Source organism: Pezoporus wallicus, unplaced genomic scaffold (genome assembly GCF_028554395.1).
Source record: "Pezoporus wallicus isolate ANWC-B61680 ecotype Strahan unplaced genomic scaffold, APGP_CSIRO_Pwel_v1 contig_8047, whole genome shotgun sequence".
NCBI lineage: Eukaryota > Metazoa > Chordata > Aves > Psittaciformes > Psittacidae > Pezoporus > Pezoporus wallicus.
The window spans coordinates 228,022-248,520 of record NW_026639548.1 but is presented as its reverse complement, the minus strand read 5'-3'; the positions used below and the strand labels follow the sequence as shown (position 1 = coordinate 248,520).

The 20,499-nt window shown below is 40.5% G+C and overlaps 2 protein-coding genes across 4 annotated transcripts in view; both read right to left on the bottom strand.

Annotated features, from left to right (window-relative positions):
• Positions 1-14,340, bottom strand: part of SEPTIN5 (septin 5) — a 54,522-nt gene extending 40,182 nt beyond the window's left edge. The window contains exon 1 of one of the 2 annotated variants that reach the window (XM_057414867.1): positions 14,247-14,340. In XM_057414867.1, coding sequence (XP_057270850.1) covers positions 14,247-14,279 — 33 coding nt within the window. In that variant the 5' untranslated portion in view covers positions 14,280-14,340. Of the gene's footprint in view, positions 1-2,908; positions 2,948-14,246 lie in introns of those variants that run through there. The other variant, XM_057414869.1, reaches the window with a different exon arrangement.
• LOC130602223 (septin-2) overlaps positions 6,739-20,499 on the bottom strand; it is a 36,364-nt gene continuing 22,603 nt past the window's right edge. Inside the window, exons 12-13 of one of the 2 annotated variants that reach the window (XM_057414870.1) lie at positions 14,247-14,340; positions 6,739-7,253 (exon numbers count right to left, since the gene is read on the bottom strand). In XM_057414870.1, the coding sequence (XP_057270853.1) occupies positions 14,272-14,340 (69 nt within the window). In that variant the 3' untranslated portion in view covers positions 6,739-7,253; positions 14,247-14,271. The remainder of the gene's footprint in view (positions 7,254-14,246; positions 14,341-20,499) is intronic. The other variant, XM_057414871.1, reaches the window with a different exon arrangement.

Below are 20,499 nucleotides of genomic sequence, written 5' to 3'. Positions count from 1 at the left end.
AGGGGCCATACTTTCTCCCATCCAGGCTCATCTCTCCATAAGCACAGTAGAGAAAAGGAGAAGGTGGTTCAGCACACATTGACAGGGAACTGCGGGATTTCCATCAGCCAATGTCCTCTGCAAGGCAAGGCTGTGGTTGAAGGCTGACCTTAAAATGATGCACTATGTTGGTATGGTTGCTATTTTAGATGGAAAACATCTCCGTTGTTGTGATATCTACTGTTCCAGGACCAATGGAAATCTCTGCTTCTCTCTTTTTTTCTAAGAAAAAAAGCAACGGAGTGTGAATATAATTTTTTTAAGATATAAATCCCAGATTCTCAAAACCTGAAACACAAAAAACAGTGAATTCAGGAATTCTCAGTGCCTTCCAATGACTCACACTGAAACCATTCCTCCAGTCAAATTACCTTCTGCAAAGCATCTTCTCTATGCACAGTACCCCCATATATATTTTTAATGGCAAGCAGACCACTTCAAAATATGCTTAAGTAGAAAAAAGGACCAAGCTAAATGCAAAAGGCACAGCCCTGTAATTTCAGACCCACTGAAAGAACTGGATTCACCAGATAGTCTCTGCTCCCACACCCAAACAACTTTGCAAGTTGATGGGGTGGGGAGAGATCAACCTGGGAAGGAGAGGTTCCCATCCTCCTGATTTAAAAAGAAACAATGACTTCAAAGCACATTAGAGACCAAGACCTGAATGAGCAGGAGGGAGCTTCAGAGAAGCAGCAAGGTAACACCCCAAACAAACACACGCCAACAACACGAGCTAGGAGGCATGTTCTGCAGGAGTGTGCCAGGAGACTCCAGTTTAACTGGGTATTTGGGAGGTTTCACCTGTACTCCTCCCACAGGAACACCTTGGGCTTTGGCAGAGCGTCCACCCGCTGCACTTGTCCTGTTTGGTTCTCAAGTCAATGCTCTTTTGACAAATTGCTAGGTTTCTCTTACACGGGGCCTGCTCTTCTGCACATGGAAGATTAGTTGCCGTTTCATTTGCCTACCCAGTTTTACCACGAGAATCCCTCTCAGCGCTCCAGCGGTATATAAATTGCCAGGAGAGAAACCATCCCTCTGAGAGGTGCTGAACCAAAGTATAATGAGATTGAGGAGCTTGGTCTAACCAGGCAACCTGCTGTAGAGCTACAGACTGAACTGTTTCTCCCAAGTCCAGAGTCTTAAACCACAGCCCTTCATCTTGGAAAGCTAGATTCTGTGTGCATAGACCAGCATCAGGCCTCCACTGACATCAGCAGCACGAGTTCAGTACCAAATACACCAGTTAAGAGGCCACTCCTTGGAAACCAGAGAGAATGAGAATCTACCATTATTTTTTCTTCAATAAATCATAGCAATTACAAGTCCAACCTGCAAAATAAAGTCCTCTGGAACTAGACAAATGCATCAGCTCTGACTATACTACAGGGGAAGTTAAAGACACATTCTTAGACACCACATTGTTCTATTTTTGGACTCAGTAAGTCCAAATTAAGATTTTACTGAAGGCTGCTCTACTCACATGCACTCTATTGTACTGCCTTCTCAGAAGCTCACTTCATTTCCCAACTGCTTATAAAAAACAGCTTTTATAATAAATTTTGAAAAAGCACTTCAGGCAAGAATCACAACTTTAGCAAGCCTCTTAAACTGTTACCTGCTGCCAAACGTGAGGGAACTGGAACAAGGTGGCGCAAGAAGAAAAGTCCTGCTCTCAAAGGATGCTAAAGAAAAATCATTTGTGGTTTTGTGTGTTCACTTTAATTTTAACAGATTGCTTTGTATTCACAGCTTGGTTTCCCTCCACCGTTCATGGCTGGCACAAATTCATAATGCACCGTGCTCTGCCATGCAAGACCCATTCTACGCTCTAGGTGTAAGGCACATGCACACACCTGCATGTTTGAGTAGAGACCTCCTCTGCCCCAGGAGAACCCTCTCCTGCAGACACAAACTCTTTGGGGTACTGACTCCAGCCCACTCTTGCCTATGCAGTGTGACAAAGGCCCTCAGGAATTATGATAATATCTACAACAGACTACTCTGATCTCTGCCTCTTCTTCCCCTGGGGAATGAGCAGAAAGGAGCCTTATACATAGCCTGCTCCCCTCTTTATTTAAAAACATGTGGTTTTGTTGGGCTTTTTTTGGGGGGGTGAGAGGGTCACAAAGCTCCCTTCCAGTTCACAGCTTACATTGAATTTACTACAATTTCAGAAGACTCTCTGGATTGTTTTCATCCAGAAATAACAAGAATTAACAGCACCACTTACAAATAACTATCAAATACAAATAACAACAAAATACTACCAAAACTTTAAGTACCTTGGGAAAAATGCACCCAATGACCCAATTCTCCTGTTACCCCTGGATTTACTTTGTTCAGCTCACCACTGCGATCAGCAGCTCACAAAATACCCTGATGTCTTCTCTCAGTGCCCAAGTCTGTATTACATAGGGAAACACCATCTCCTGCAGTAACCAGGTGAATGCCCAAGCTGCTACAACACCAGTTTGCCTTTCAATGGTCCAGAATGGCTGTGCAGTACCACTGTTTTGGTAGGTGTCTGCTGCATATGGAATTAGAGCCTCAGAGAAAGACTGGACTCAAAGGCAAATCCAAGCCAGGCTGGGAATGGATGGGTGGACTTCTCCCTGCTGCAGGGACTTGATGCACTGCCCTGCTGTGTTAACCACCATCTCCATCCCCACCTTTGTGAGGCAGAAAAGCTCTTCCACACACAGCAGACATCGCCTACATCATGGTGATGGTGCTAAGGAACACATGGGACTCTGCTAGTAACCCCTTACCTAGACATCCAAGCTCAGGAAGAGAAGGATTCCTCTTCCTCTCAAACACCCTAAATCCCTCTAAATACCAAATAAAGGACAAAAAAACCCAAAACCCTGTCGATGTCATCTGATTGCATCACTCCTCCTCTCTCTCCAGGACTCAAAGGCAAATAGCTCTTTGCTTTGCAAAGCAAAACAGATGTGTCCTAACGCCCAAATCCCGGCTGCCTGCGAGGTGATGGTCTGCTACACCACCCAGGAGCGGGGAGCAGCAGGATCGGGTCTGTGTCTGCGCATCTGTGCTGCGGAGGGAAGAGGTTGTGATGGGGCGACGTGCTCCTAATGCTGAAATGCCTCTGCCAGCCCCTGCGCTGCCTTTCTCCATCCGAACCTACTCGACACACCCAAAGGCACAAAAAAAGAAACCCGACCCAAAACGCAGGGAGATGGAGCAGGCAAAGGACCCATTTCCCGGATGAATCCGGCTAAAACAGGGCCACCACCATGCCCAGCACCAGGAGGGAAGGCTGCCGTGCCCAGGTAGCAGGACACCCCCCGCTGCTGCAGCAAGGCGGGCGAGCTCAGCCCCTGCTGCACCGCGCCGCGGACCCACCACCTACCTGCTTCTCCTCTGCGAGGCACAGCGAGGAGGGCGGGATGCCCGCGGCAGGAGCCGGCACCGGGGAGAGAAAAGAAGAAAGAGTGAGGAGTGAGGGATGCGACGGACCGCGGGGCGGAGCGGCCGCGCGTCCCCAGCGCCTCACCTGGGTTCACCAGCTTGCTCTTGTACCGCATGCCGGTGCTCATGGTGCCGCCGGCGGCCCTGCCTGCCCCAGCCCGCAGCAGCGCCCGGCTTGCCCGCGAGTGTGTGCGCGGCCGGGGCCGCCCCAGCGCCGCCGCGGAGGGACCGGGGCCGGGCCGGGGCTGCCAATCCCGGGAGCCCGCCCCGCCCCGCTCCAGCCCCGGCCCCGCCTCCTCCGGGCCCACGGCTGGGAGGGTGACCCCGGCTGGAGCATCACCGCCGACGGGCTCCTGGGCAGAGCCTCCCGGCCCCCAACACGTCCAGGACCAGCGGTGCTACCGGAGAAACCCCCCGAGCGGTGCCATGGACCACCGGTCTGGAGGCTGAAACACGACAGAAGGAAGCACAGCCTACTCTCGAGCAGAAACACAGCATCCAGAAGGAATACACCCATTGAAAAAGCCAAAACACAAACCCCGAACACAGAATAAATAGGAAATGTGTTTCCAGATTTAGCATCTCGAAATACAGTGGGAAGTCCTGATTCACAGTACAGCCGTACTGTGCAAAGTAGGAATGCGTGCTTTGTTTCCATTAAAACATTTTAAAGAGGTGATATGGAAAGTTATTTTAGGTAAAGGCTGTCAGCATAACTTTGTAAGAAAAGGCAGGAGAGAACTCAAATGAATTTTAAACACTCCAGAGGCAGTAGTGGCACATGATTTAAGAACAGCTCATAGGAACCTCAACTCTAAAGGAGCAAGGAGAGTGGGATGTGAAGGCTGAGGACACACGGATCTGTCCCTCAATTTCCACAGCTGAAGGGAAAGGTCACATCTTCCACATTTCAAGGACAAGTAAATAGACTTGAAACTTCTGAATACAGGACAGGATGTGCTTGGCATGGTGATGACTGCACAAGTGCATGGACCCTCTCCTGCCCTCTAACAAAGCTGACACCAATGCCACAGTACTAAGTTTTCAAATCCTTGCAGTCATCACAGCCTTTATCTTTCACTTTTTCATTCAGAACATCCTTCATATCAAAACAAATGAGACACTTTTAAGACCAGAGATTGGCAATCCCAGGCACACACATCTTGAAACCACATTAACTCATCCCCAGTTCACTGTCAGCCATTGATTCAAAGCATCGGAAAAAATTAAATCAGGTAATTGTCAGCCTATCTGCTTGTCTGTAAATGTCAGAGTGCCACAGACCATTAGAGACTCTACACCACAATTAAAGAAACCAACAAGCCCATCAACCTTTCAGGAGTTGTTTCATAGTCTGCCACAGTGGTTTAAATCTAATGAAGACTGAAGGGACTGCACTCCTGTGCTCCTTGATCCCGCTGAACCGTCATTAAAGTATTTATATGTGGGCACTTTGTCCCAGAGCTGGGAAGTGTCAGCCTGGAGAAGGACAGGCTGGAATTCAGGGAAAGGTTTCTGTGTCTTCCATGGCCCTGGCACTGCCCAGACCAATGGGAGTAGAAATGCAAGGCCAGAAATCAGGCTGTAGCCAGAGATCTACACAGTAACAAAGACTTGGCTTAACAACTGTGTTACCCCATCATAGTGTTAAGTATTTAACAAAACCAAGTTCAAATATAACTGAAGATTAACATCAGGCAACATCAATAGGCACAAAAATAAAGCCTATGTTGAAAGGAAACTAGTTGTGTATGGTACCAGCAGTACTGCAGTACTGCACGCTCTTTTTGGACAATTCTTAACATAAATCTCAGGTTTTGAGCCAAAATGCTCCAGCTGGAATCCAGAAGCCTGAAGAAGGCAGAGACTATCAACCAATAATCAGTATCCCCTTGCAAAAAATCTGCTCATTGAAACTTCCCACACAAGAATTATGACAGTGACTTTAGGTGCCTTGCTTTCAAAAGAGGGAGGAAAAAGCTTTGGTTTAAATAAAAGTCTAGGTGCTTTTTAAAGTCTGCTTCCCTATTGTCCTGGTTTGCTTTGAAAGAACAACCTTTCATGTTACCTTTGTTCAGAGAGCTAATCCTGTGAGCAACTAATGTATGTAACTAAAGTCTTGGCTCCTCAGCAGGGGTGTGGCTATCCTGACTTTCACAAGCACAAATGGACAGCACATCATCATGCAAAATTCTGCAAGAAAAACAAGAACAGCACATATAATGGCACACAACTCATAAGAAAATGCTTGTGTTAAATCTCTCACCTTGGCCCTCTCAACAGACACACAATTCAAATCTTCATAAAACCTGAAGACACTTTGTATGAACACAAAACCATCACTCTATTTCTTCTTTCACCTTCATTATAGCAGCCACTGAGATAATAACGTAGCATCCATTTTATGCGGTTCAACTCCAAGCACAAGCCAAATACGCATCCCTGTGATACAAATCGTTCGTTAATCCTGTCCTGAGTAAACACTCATTGCTAGACAGTAAAATTAGGGCTAATTACATGAAAGACACTCCAATTTAGTACTGAAGACAATGTGTCTCAATCCCATACTTGCAAAATAATTTATGCTTATGCATATGTAATACACACAAGACTACAAAGGATGCAGAAGAGAGCAGCAACAAAGAAACCAGCAACATTCTTATGAAGTAAGGTGTGCAATTGGATTTTCTAAGGTATTTACCCACCTTAAAGGTGTTAGCAGGTGCTACTGAACTATAGGGAAAAGAGTGGATGCAAAGTCTTGCTACCTAACTTCTAGTTAAACACTTTTAAAGTTGTTCTGAAATGAAATCAAAGCAGTTTTTATGCAAACTCTAGAAAATGCCTTCATTCCCCAGGGGAAATATCACAATCCCTCTGAGTACGCACTGTGCACAATGCCACTACAGCATTTCAGAATTCACTGGAAAAAGCCAAAATAATAATAATAATAATAAAACCAACAACAAAAACCCCAAAATTCAACATTTACCACATTCATACAATTTATTACAAAACTTCAATGAAAATTAGTGTTATGGTATATAAAAAAATTTCAGAACATGCCCTCACTCAGCTGACAGATAAAAATGCCTGTGATAGAAATTCTTGTAACCAAGACTTGAGACCTGAAGGCCGATCTTCAGAGGCATCCCCGGAAGTTGTTGGCGTGTGTAGTGTTTACGGTACGTTAAGGCACGATGATTTAGAAAAGTCAGCTTCTTTGCATCACTGGCGAATCATCAGTGGTTTGTACATTTTCTCATACATCACACAAATATAAATCACCAGAGATGAAGCTTCAAAAGTAACCAAAGCACAGAGAAAGTTATGAAAAACTGATAGGATACACAGTGATTTAAAATGGCAAGTGAATTATGATACTGGGCAAGCACACATGCATTTACTGTAAACAGGCCATGAAGTCTTTCAGTATTAACCACAAAACTGTTCAGAATAACCTAGCAGATACGCGACTAACTCCTTAAAGCCACCACAATGACTAGTCCAAACAGCATAGTCTATCAGTTTCTGTATAAAAAGGTATAGGAAGGATAATAAAACCACATAATAAGTATGAAGACAGTGTTACCAAAAGAATCAAAAAAGATACACTATAACTTGATTAACATTGAATATATAAAAGAAGCCATTTTACAACATGATCTTCAGACTGTTTTAACGCAGGTCTTGATCTGTGGCATCCAGCTTTTGCATTTGAACGTTACCATTCGGGCAAAGAAAACAGAGCACCCATCCACTTAGAGAACTGAATACTGCTGCAAACAGAAGTGGAAAACAAACAACATTAGAAAGGACAAACTCTCAGCACCGTCAGAGCATTTGGGGCAGCCTGAGCGCCTCTGAGCAAAGCATCATAAACCAAGACCAGGACATTCCAGTTACTGTGTCACAGGGACCTGAATTAGAACTACACTGGCTGGGGCAGATGCAGTTTGGCCCCAAATATTTACCACAAATATCTAATAAGAGCATATAAATGAGAATTTATTTTTAGTTGCATACCTCCTTAAGCACCCACACCCCCTCCATCTGCAAGAACTGCGTAACAGCTCATCTCACCAGTAACACACGCAAGGCACCAACCTCAGCCTGCTATGTGAGGTACTACTTCTGCTGGGGAAAACAAAACCTACTTATCTGAACAGGGCTAAAAGTAAGCATCAAACTGCTTACTTATACTTGATGTCACGCACAAACACTCTTATGACACTGCTTAAGTGAAACAGCAAAGCAAGTAGATTTTTCCAAGCATTCATAACGCAGTATCCACACAGTTGAAAGAAGGTTGCTACAAAGAAAGCACAATTCCAGCTTTTGCTGCTTAAGAAGCTGTGTCAGATTTGGGATTCAGGTGACACCTCAGATTCCCCAGTCACAAAAATACTCATTTCAAACAGGAAAAATATCCTTAAATATTCATCTGGATGGAAGAAAGAAATATCCTAGAAGACACTGTTCTCTCAACTCACTTGTAAAGTACAGTGCAACACTCATTGAGACTACAGTAGCTGCCTACAGGTGGGATATGGAGCAAGAAAAGCTGGTATCAGGGTCTTTTGCTCTTTGCCATTCTCAAAGTGGGAATTCTGGTCAATACAGTTACTTAACATTTGAGGCCATCACTTCCCATACAAACCAGAACAAGCAAGCCAGCACTAAGGCTTTAAAGCCAGAGTCCATGCATTACTAACTAAATTCAATGTTCAAATTCAAAATAAATCTGTTGTGCTACACTGTATGAAAAAGAAAGTACATTTCTGTCACTGCCTGCCTAACTCTAATCTGTTACAGAAAACACCTCAAGATGAAACCATAACTGATGTTTCAGACTCACAGAAAGACTGGAATTTCCAATAAACATAAAGGTTCAGTTTATAAGCGCAGCTGTGCACTGATGTTTCCACCATTAGCAACATGATATTCACATTTTATATGCTTGTAGAACACACTTGGGCAAAGTCATGCTTGTGTATTTTCACTGTGGATTCATTTCACTGCTGTTTCTTCCTAATCTTCTTATGAGACAATACTTTGTGATATGTTAGCTTGATACTGTTCTTCACAGATTTGATTTTCAGTTTTATTACACTAACCGCACAGGCCCCCACACTCCTTTCACCAATACATAGCTTTACTAAATGCCTGCAACATGAATTCATACCATTAGTTAAGAAAGATAATATGTTTCTCCAGTATACCATTAAAGCAAAATTTTTGGGTAGCATCACTAGCACTACATACACCTGCACCCCGATGCACATGGTCAGACAGCTCAGAATCCTACATCTGTAAAGGTTTTGAATGCCTTGGGAAGGAATGGGTTTGCCTCTCAGCTGCTTCCAGGGCAACTTGACTTCTCTCCATGTACACTTCTGAATTTTCAATGAGAGAAATTTGCTTTATAAGCAGTTATATTTTCTCTCTGACCTAATTTTTTCTTCAAATAGCACCCATTTTATGCTGTAGCTTTGAGCGGCCAATCATTTGAACAATTTTGAGAAATGGCATCTTTCCAAAAGGAAGAAGAGTATTGGATGACACCAATGTCCTATTGTTAGTTTTGACTCATTCTGTCATTCACACACATAATATTTTGGATTCCTGATATTTCAGTCATCCTTTCATGACTTTGGTACTTCAAGGTTGCTCCTTTTCCTTTCGCTAGTCTGTAGCAACACCTTATGCTTCTCTATAGCAAAAGTCAACAGCCAAGACAGATAAATATCCAAGCAAGATTCTTTAAGAGACAGAAGACAGAATATTTAGGTATAGGAGGTTTACAAACTTGACTAATACTTCAGATTTATGTATTGTATTAACGCTACATATTTTTCTTCTGTAAACACTTTGAAGATCACAATTTTAACAAAGTGCTATTTTTTTTCCTATTGGGAAGTGTTGCACAACTCATTTTCTGTCAAAGGCCAGAGAGATGCTGTGGAACTGCCAAGGTCACAATCCAAGCACAACATAATCTTTTATTATGTTTTACTTACAGTCCAGGAACATGACTGCTTCACCAACTGAGAGCAGTATGGACTAACAGGGAGATGCAAGGTATTATTTTTACATGAAAAAACTCAAATGAAAGCATTATCAGTCTCTACATCAAGGATTAAAAGCCATAACACAACTGTCATCTGAAGCCTGTCTAGCTCTCTGCACACTATACACAAGGTCTCTGGTGCCCACCTGCCAAGGTAGCTGGCTCTTGAAGGACCCTGCTAAGATCTTTCTATACAGGTTAACTTCAAGGACCTATGAAGCCATACAGGTTCAGTACTTCAGCTGTACAGTAGCAGAGGAAAATGACAATTTCTATCAGAAATCTACTCTCAAAAGGGAACAAAAACTTGTGCCAGGCCATCAGTGAAGGGTTTGCTGAACAGCTCCACAGTTAGAAGAGCTGAAAAGAGCTGGAGAGCAATGGCACTCTTCTAATCTAGTTTCTAGCCAGAGAAACACCCACTGGCAGCGCCAGGCAGTTGTTCCAAATACTACAAATTTGCCCAAGCTTCCCATTCTCCAGGCTCTCAATTTCAGCTGCCAAAAGCTACAACACAATCTTTGCTTCCTCAAATGACATTTTTCATCAGATCAATTCAGCATTCAGCAGCATCATTTTAGAAGGCTGGTTGCTATGACAATGCTTTATGTTGTTCTGTTAAATGATGTCAATTCATTGGTAGAAAGAACTAGCTGTTTGATGCCTTTAGCACTCCTCTTATCAAGAATCAGAACAGTGTTGGTGAGCTCAGGAGGCTTTAATGTATTTGTGGAAATCATGAGCTATACTAAAGGAATTTTCAACATCCTACAGATATTTTAAGTGCAAGATGCTTGGTTTGGTTTGTTTTTTTTTTTTTCTGAACACATTTCCCCAACCATAAATACATTTCCAGCTGGCTATATTTGTTTTTCATAGCCTGGCTTCTGTTACTGATTTGTCCCAGTATGATCTTGAAGCTGAGTAGAAGACAGACAATTCAGACTTGTAAAAATAACAGGACAAAAACAGACTGCAAAGAAATAGGTTTTCAGAAACAGAGAAGGAAAGGGAAGAAACACCCATCAATAACCATTTCATTTGAAAAAATAATTCCAGTTTTCATAATAATGGCTCATTTAAGATGGACAAGTCCAAAAACTAGTAAATATGCTGCTGGAATTACTGCAGACTAATTTCAAAAGCATTTCGTATTAGAGTATCCAAATAAAACTAAATCTGCTTTAGTTTTGGGTAACTTGCTCCACCCCTCCATCTCCTTCCTCTCCAATCCTTCATTTGAACTGTCAAATGTAAGAAGCCATACGCTCCTACACTCTTGCAGCAGTGTCTTGTATTTTAAAGGCAAAAAGTCTGAAAAAACAAGCTTGCCTTGAAGTCTTTACCATGCCTCACATGGACTTGTATGATTAGTATATCAAAAAGTAGGGTAAAGAATTGTTCCTGTTTATTCCAAGAGTATTCTGGTATTTAGCTGTGCCCTCACTGCCTGCTACAAACACCCCCACATGTCCTGTTTGTACACAGAAACTATGAAATACAGAGAGGAAATAGACAAAAATGCAGATGAATGCACCGAGGTTAGGGCTGCTCTCAATCACCACCATCTTGGAGAGTAAGTCTGTACTTACAGGCTTTTGTCAAAACCTGCAGTTGGCACACTGGTCACTGCTGTTTCCAAAATCATCTTCCTTTTGTACCCCGTCCTAGTTTCCACCATTGCTGCCTTTCATTCCCTTTCAGATTTCTACTTGTCTGCAGCAATAAATCTGTCCATTCTCTTTGGAAGCTTTGAACATATTCCCTACATAGAATCTTTGCCTTTGTCACTTGCCTTATGCTTCTCTTACTCTAGCCTTGAGAGTAAAGGAAACTGCTTGAAGTAAAGTCTCTCTTTGCTCTTTCCATAACACCTTTCAAGATGCCCCTATTCAAAAGGGATCAGGCAAACCAGACCTTCCAGTCATCCCATCTGTGTAGCACCTTACGATAATACCGACTCCTCAGTCTTTTTGGCAAGGATTTGAGTTTAGCACTTCTTAATCATTATGCAATGCCAGACTCCTTTCAGAAAACCCCAAAGCATTCAGCAATCTTCTCCCCGCCTCGAAATATATCTGAAACCAGAAGTGGGTATTTCACATATTTGGATATTACCACATTTCATTATCTTACTGTTTACTCTCCAGCTCTTATCTATGGAGGTATTTACACCACACTTCCCGTTTTCACAAAATATCTTTGCTTTAAGAAGGTACTTTTGAATATTTACCTAAATTAAGAGAAGTGAACATGTTAATTTTTACATGAATTATCTATAAAGTTACATGGTTTTCTCAGCACAAAGATAAGGAAGTGCAAAAGAACAATTGGAGGAGAGAATGATTTCAGTAGCAGAACCGATTCTTTAAAGTTCTTGTAAAAGTAGAACCTGAGAGATGCTGAAGGATAAACTGTGATAGAACAAAAAGATTGATATCAAGTATATTTAAATTTGCTGGTAGTTTATTTCTGGTAACTATTGTTTTACTTACAACTTTCCTGATTTCTCTGGACATAATGAGTTCAATAAAACACAGCAAATAAATTTGATGGGAATGCTGGAGGTTGAAATCATCCTTTCTCCTAAACTGCAAAGCCATTTAACATGCATGAGAGAAACTTTCCTAAGGCTAAGTTCTAGGTGAGTATTCACTTCAGCATGCTAACAAGATCATACAGTAACACTCTGGTTTAGCAGCACTGCGATTGCAGTTCTGACTGTACATATTAGCCAACAAATCATGATAGAAGTCTATCTATCAGTAACTGAAAGTAACAAAAGAAGAAGTTCAAAAGTCTTTCCTACAGGTAATCTGTCAAACAAAATTATTTCCATAGCAGCTGTGGAAATGTGGCTTAACAGATTGCAAATAAAGAGCAGGACCTCTGCATCAAATCCTTCTCAAATTTGTTCACATTCAGTATTTCAGACCAACTAATTTTCTGAAGATTTAGTTCAAACTAAATCACAACAGGATCATGAGGACATTTAGTTAAATCTGCAAAGCTCTCCTGCTTAACACATGTAGTGGTCTAAGATGTGTTCCAGATTAGCAATGTAAAGTATCCACAAAATAACATTTCACATGGACGTGGATGACATGCTCAGAGCTCTGTTTACTTATGTAGCCATGGCTGCAAATTCAGCCTGGGACAAACCATGCTCCAATTCAATTTTATAAACATCATATCCAGTATTGCCAGAAGCTGTGAAATGAAGAGAATCTGGTGCCATTTCTGGCTAACTATTAGTGGAAAATACTACAACCTATTAGCCCTCAGATAGTGATTTCACAGCAAATCCAGTATCTAGGAATGGAAGAAAGAGCTCCAAGTACATCTGCACCATTTGCCACCTTGTACTTTGTAAGCAACAATTATGGACAAGCCTCTTACATTTAGAGCACAGTTTTTTCTCACCAAGTAGCAGTTTAAAGAATGCCATGCGATTAGGATTTGTAAATTGCCAAAGAACTGAGCTCCTTTGCAAGAAACAGAAATAATCGTTTACACTACATAAGGTTTCTGCATCAAGCAGCCATTTTCACAATGGTCAGAATTTGGCCGTATGATAACAAACTCACCATGAGAACTTGGGATCTCCAGTTCAGACTAAAATATTTAACAGGCTGCTTAATTACCAGCTCCTGTCTGAGAAAGCGAGAGCTTAATGTCAGACACTGCTATCGCATATACTGCATTGTCAGCCACAAAGTTATCCTCAGTATTTAGATTTCCAACTCTGGGAAAATACGTCTCGGTATGGAAGTTAGAAGCCATGATGTGAAGACTCCTCTACCTGCAAGACTTGGAATTGTGAAAATAAGAAACCTGAGTCTGAATTTACCTTTTTACCCTTAACTACTTCACTCAGAGATAACAGCGCACATACCAGTAAAACCATCAACTTCTGCTTAAATAAGAATCCAGTGAATAAGTTTATTCCTTAGGAGACTTTTTTTCTTTTTTTTCTTTTTTTTTTTTTTTATGTAAACAGGAAGACCAAAGGTTCAAATAAAGGCAACAAAAAATCTCCTTATTTTAGGCTTGGAATGTTGGCAGCTGCCACAGGGTCATAAGGGATAATATAATCCATTTTATTCAAGCTTTACATTCCAGAAGACCAGCAATCACAACTGGAGTATTAAACTGAAGTATTAAGCAACAGGACTCCTCATATCCTTCTATTTTTTTTTTCTTCTTACATTTAAAAGAAGGATTACACCAAAAGGGCTGCATTCTGAAGAAAGCATGAATATTTACTAAAAGGATTTTTTTCCTTACTCACTTTGATCCCACTAATAGATATATATAACATGAAGGGAGTCTGTATTCAGCACAGATAACCAGTCTGTCTAAAATTCTGTTTGGTTCTTTGGAAAAAATGATATAAATTCAGAGCTTACATACCCCAAAACACCCTCACTTTTGTTTCGATATAGTCAAATTAATTTTCTGAGCAGATTGTGCTAACAAACAAAACCAGATGATCCAAAAATAAGGCACTGAAGATAAGCTTTTATAGAACTTAAAAACAGCTGGAAGGGTAACATTTGCATGGATATTTTTTTCTAGTCTATCCAGGACATCACTCATTTTTTTCCTAAGTAGTGTAGACCCAAGTCCGAAGTGCCAAAATTAACACTAATCATTGGGAAAATCTTCTAAAAGAGGAGTAAAAAAGTCAGAAACATAATACCTGATGCATCCAGATGTCAAGCATCTTAATCATCACCAGGCTTCATCCTCATTTGGGCTTGCATCTGTGCAATCATCTCCTGCATGCGACGTAGCTGTAAGAGAAAAACACCCACATGTTTAAAACAATTTCATGAGGAGGCCAAAATCCAGAAAACTTCTCATTTTTTTCTATAGTAGAACACAAGTCCCATTGGAAAAGTTCAATTAATCTACACAATTGAATACTTTGGTTTACCCACCCTTAATTCCTTAGTGCATTACATCTAACATTCGCAAAAGATTTACAGATTTGTAAGGATACTCAAAATGGAAATTGAGCAATAAAATCCAAATCTTTTGAAGCCAGCTATGCTTGCAGACCTGGGAATCAACATTTAATCTACAATGAAGAAAACATGCCCTTTAGGTGTGTACAGAGTTACACTGTTGGAGTGAGCTTGATACAAGTGCTCCTTTGTTCCAATACAAGTGCTCAAAGGATGTCATGTATGAATACTCATCTTGCGGCTAACCAGAGAGCTCTGCAAATTTGTAACAACAGTAACAGCCAAACATGTAGACAGAATTTAAAAACTATTTCTAAAGAGAAACAGAAAGACGTTTACAAAATTTGGAAAGACAGACTAAACACACTAAGCACCAATATATCTACATCTAAACAATGACTTTTCCTGGAAACAACTGTTTTCTTAAGGCATTTTCTTATGACACTTTTTAATTTCCATCTCATAAAAGGCCAGTTATTATATAATGCTTTTTTCCCCTCAAAACACCCCCCTTTAATTTAAATATTCCTAAGTATAAGGAACACTAATATAGATATTCAAAATGCATATGCAAATACACCTAATTTGATTTACAAATTAGTATTTCCTTCCAGATGCAGGTGGGGAAGCTCCACAGACACAATTACAAGTGCCCTATCTTACAGGCTGGAAAAGACAAAGGCTGTGATTTCCATGCACATTGTATAAAACATGAGTCCATCTCAAACTGGAGATCACGCAATGATCTGAGGCTTGTATGGCAAATTTTCATCATTCTAAGCATGATTGGGTAGATTTCAATATATCCAGCTTTTTTCATTTATTTTTGGATGGTAGAGGGAAACTCTTCAACTCTAAAAGCACTATGTTAAGCAATTATACTGTATTTTCATCCATTCAATGACATTAACTATTGTGATACTAGTTACTCCATCAGATTCAATACAAATACTTCTACAATAAATGCTTGGCTACATGTATGTGGTGCCGAGATGTTTTTTATTAAACAGAAATAAACATCACAGAACAGAGAATAAATAATTGCAAATGCCAATATCACTTTTTCTTGCCTGGTCTCAGATACAGATCTGTGAAAGAGTAAGAAACTGAAGAGTAACTAAGCAGTTAAAAATTGCAGCATAGCCAGAGATAATAGAGCTTTGCTAAAACTAGCTGGCTTATGTACTGGTACTCATCCTCTTGCTGCAGCAGCACAGGGTTCAGTAGAGGCTAATTGAGGTTCCTGTGACTGCAGCATGGATGCACTCAGACAAAAGGAAGTTAACACAGGGAAAGCATGAGATACAGCTAAGTCTGTAATGATTATTGTAGACTCATCTACATCTTTCTGCTAAGCACTTAAAACAAAAGGCTTCTGATCAAAAAGATGGCATAATGCTGCAGGAAGGAGGAAGAAAAAAAAAAAAAAGGCAGAAATTCTCAGAAATGAGAGTTGCTTTGATTCCAGAGTCCAAAAAAGGAGAAAAGTTTCAAGGATCAGCTTGTAAAAATGCAAGACACCTGGTCTTTTGAACTGCCTCTCTGCAGATTTACCATCAGAATAAAACTAGCTTTTTGGAAGCTCGCCTGCTTGAGCTTTCTCAAGAGCACTCCAAGCTGAGCCATGAAACATTCCCAAAATAGAAACCATTCAGCAATCACAGGGGAAGATGCTGCTGCACATGTATTATGGTGATTGCTCAAATGCAGAATTCTGCTAATAGCCAACATCATAAGACTTAAATACAGCATTGAGTGTTGCATTATCTTAACCTTAATTGATAAAAATATGCCCACACCATGAAAGAAAACAGATGGTGCATATGACTGAAATGTAAGGCAGGACAAAAGCACAAAGAGACCTAGTCCACTCTTAACAGTGAGGTTGTAGGAAGATTTTCCATTTTCACGTGGTGTTTTTGAGAGCTACTGATGAAGTGTTAGCCTTATCCATTAGCTAAATAATGGCAAGTTTCTGAAGCTGTTTTAGCTAATCTGGTAGAAAAACTTACAAGTACAAAGCCTGCTAAAGAACCTAAGCACACTGATGTCTCCTATGGCCATTAGTAAGCAAGAAGTCACTGAAGTTTCCTTTTCATAAGGAAAGTTGTCAAAAAAAATAAAATGAGAGGTTCTCAAGCACACTTATCTTTCACTGCATCCTGGTCTGCATCAGCATTTTGTTGTCATTTTTGTTGAACTTCTGATATGTTCAGACAAACAATCCAGAATGGTTATTTTCTGCTGTAACACTGCCTTCTCAAGAGCTCTAATCAAACTCACAACTATCAGTTTCGTAACAGTATTCTTAGCAGATAACCTATGAGTAATGATAGATACCACACACTAAAACCTGGCTGCATAACCACAGGGCTAAAGTCAGAGGTAATAACTTAGAGAGAATGCACACAAATATCCTGGAGAGGAAATGGTTGGCACAGCAGGAATGCTGACAACTCCAGAGTTAAATTAAAACTAAAAAACCCTAAGACTTATACTGTATTGTCCTCAAAGTGGTCACCACATCAGTCTCTTCCATAATTCCTCTTCAAGTGGAGGAATGGACAGAAGAACCATTCTGACATGTTACAATACAGGCTAAAACCAACACATCCTCACATTACTAGACCTACTGCATAGACAGACCTTTACTCTTAATAAAGGTGAATGTAAAGGATAACACAGAAGACAAATTGATGTCATATCAACATCTGTGTTCCCTTCACTGTTGGTGACTGCAAGCATCAAAGGCATAAAATGACTTTGATCTTGCTCAGCAGCAAACCCTCTCCCTTGTAAGAGCAGCATTAGTATATTCTGCAGGAACTTGCATTCATCCCCTAAAGAATGGATACCACAACATGACAGCATACAGCTGATGCACATGATGAGAGGAAGTTAGGAAACAATGTTTGGAAATCTGTTAAAACAAGTAATTCCTGTGACTCCCCAGATAACAAAAGTCAGAGGGTAAATTTAACCTTGGTATAAAACTCCACTTAGTTTACTTATGTCAGGACCAAAATGTAGTTCATGTAACTACTGGCTAGTGACAACACATAACTACTGTAGCAACACAGAAAGGAAATAAACGCTTAAAATGAGATTTAAGGTTACAGTGTTAAAAGTGAACCATACAGCTTCTTAACAGCTTTTGGACACATAGCTCTGCTTTTCACCTGTAGTATACTTTGCCCAGAATACCAACAAGTACTACTCCTGTCTGAACAAGGTGAGTGGCTTTTCCATGGCAACTCAACAGATTCCACAGGAAAATACATGTTAAAAACCAAGCAGTATCTACTTCCCACTGAGATGCTTCCCCTCCCCATACCGTAAGTATGATTATTTCTGCCCATGCCTTTATATAAGAAAGTTCATAACGGAAGAAGCTGCAAGAATAGGGCAAGATGGAAAACTGCAGTGGATTTTCTAGTAAATCAGGAAGTTCCCATCATAGCTGCTGTTGGTTTAAAATACTTCCAATACCAAAGAGGTCAACCAGTCTTGTTAACTTCAGACAGGAGCAATACTCCTAACAAATTTACTGTATGGGAAAAGGGGCTACCATTGAGACAAATGTTTTTCATAGAACATATTGACATTGTAAATAGCACAAGTCACTATAGCCACAGCCATCACACTGCATGGGCAGCAAGCATTACTCCTTGAAGGACAACTCAAAAGGACAAAATAAAAGCCATTATCCCCCTAGAAAAAACAACCAAAGAAAACCCCACCAAATAAAGGAACATTGTTCTTCATTGCAGCCCCTCTAAGGGATTCCCATTCACAATCGATTACTAATTTCCTCTCGTTATGTTCTCCCAGGACTAACACTAGATCACTTTATGGAGGAAGGCTGGAGCATTCTGCCTCTCTACATTGGGCAGTAACAGCCCACAAACATCTATTTTCAGAATAGGAATAGGCCCAACACTACAAACTTTAAGGTTGTGCCCGTTTATGCTACAACACCAAAATAATGTGACGTACAGCCAGGAACATGGATACCTTTATTTTTGTTTTCACTTCCCAGCTCAAGAAAACAGGTTATCACTTGCAAATGAGCAAGAAACACAACCAGACTGAGCAGTAAATCCAAAATGACAGATTCCAAACTGCTGAACTGGGGACCACATCCTTTGGCATAATAAAAGATCATTTAGCGAAAGTGATGTCTTGATAAAGATGATCCTGGCACTAGCCCAATCATTCATTCCTTCCAAGGTTATATAAACCTCACAAAACTGTAAATAGAACTTCAAGCACCGTTGCTGATGGGAATGCAAAACAGGAGGGGAAATGGATATTTGTTTTCTCTGAAAAGGCCATGGAATGCAAGCCCATTTCCTCTGTGCCTCTTTCCTCCCCAGACCTTTCCCAGTCTGAACCTTAGGGATGATACAGAGATGAAGGGACGTCATAGAGGCTTATCTACACAAGATTCAGCAAAGCCTCTTGATCTCTTTGGGACAACAGAACGAAAAAGTTAAAAATCTATTTGTTTTTTTTTTTTCAAGTTCTAACCTAATCCTCTGCAACTTCAGCAGCAGTTATTCAGAGGTGATTCATCCCAGAGGAAACTTCCAGAGACTGTCCCCTCCAAGAAATTCAAGACACCCTTTAAGCCATGCTGTATAAAATACATTACATACATATATATTAAATATTGTGTATACACTTTCCCAGAGTGGCCAGAATATAATAATGTTCCTGACAAGGGAACACTTCCCCCGGTTTCCAGGGGAAATGGTTATAGGAGATTTTTTAAGATGCAAGACTGGACAAACTGTCCTACAAAGATATCTAAGTTTCTACTTAACTACTTCACATATGCAATTTGCATAGTTCAGATAACACGAGAAACAGCTATGACTTAAATTCTCAAAGTCTACTGCCTGAATCTTGGAATCATTAAGAAAGAAAAGGGAAAAACCAAAAACCAAACACAAAACATTCTTTAAAAATGCTCTTGACATTTCCAAAGCACCTGGTATTGCTGGTGCCAGCTAATGGCGTTCTGTGGATTTGCACTCACATCAATAACAGGGAGGCAGTTAGTTTGCGTACAGAACACTTGCAAAGTTCCACTCTCTTAAGTGCATGACCAACAAGTGTGCTCATGTTCCTGAAATAAAGTTATACAGTGATGAAGATGCAGCCCATTTAACCACCAGCAATTCCTATTAGTAACTACTAGTTATGGTGATAGTCTGCTGCTTCTGCATTTTGTTTTAGGAAAATTTTTTGTTATTTAAGTCAACATGCCAGGGTTAGCCAGTAGCTAACCAGGGTTGGCTATTTTTAAATAAGGATGTTATAAAGGAAAAAGGAGAAGCGCAGACTGAAGTAACTATATTTCAAAAATTTCCATGTATGGGAGTCAATCTTTCACCTCAGAAACACACAAAAATGCTTGTAGTTTATTTCTGACTCAAAATCACTGCATATATGCATTGATCTTTTAAGTCATGCCTTCTTGCATTTATGGACTTGGATCCAAGCTGAACTGGATAAAAGCATGAACAGAAAAACCACTCTTCCAACTGACAGCAAGTCTTAAGTTTTCACAATGCAAGCAGTCATAAGTATTGGCAGTGTACTACTTGAATTTAAATACTAGGCTAAAAATTCTCACTCTTTAGAACTTTAGCATTAAAATGTTATGTTAAAAGGCCCCGTAATAGTTTGAAACCGGCATAAGAAATAAAAGATGGAAAACACCAAATCCATAAGTTGACTGGTACAACAGAAATACTACGAATTTTGCTGCAAGTCAAAATTATGGTTAAAAATTCCATGATATAATTAATGTGTGTGTTTTTTCACACTCAACAGCCTTTTTCTACTCCATAGCCACAAGATATAAGAAATTTACTGGTAACATGCTTATAGTAAGCCATGTACATCTGAAATGACATTAGAATATCATATGCTGTTCAAAGCAGCGTATGTAGCTGACAAACATAAATTGATTTCAAT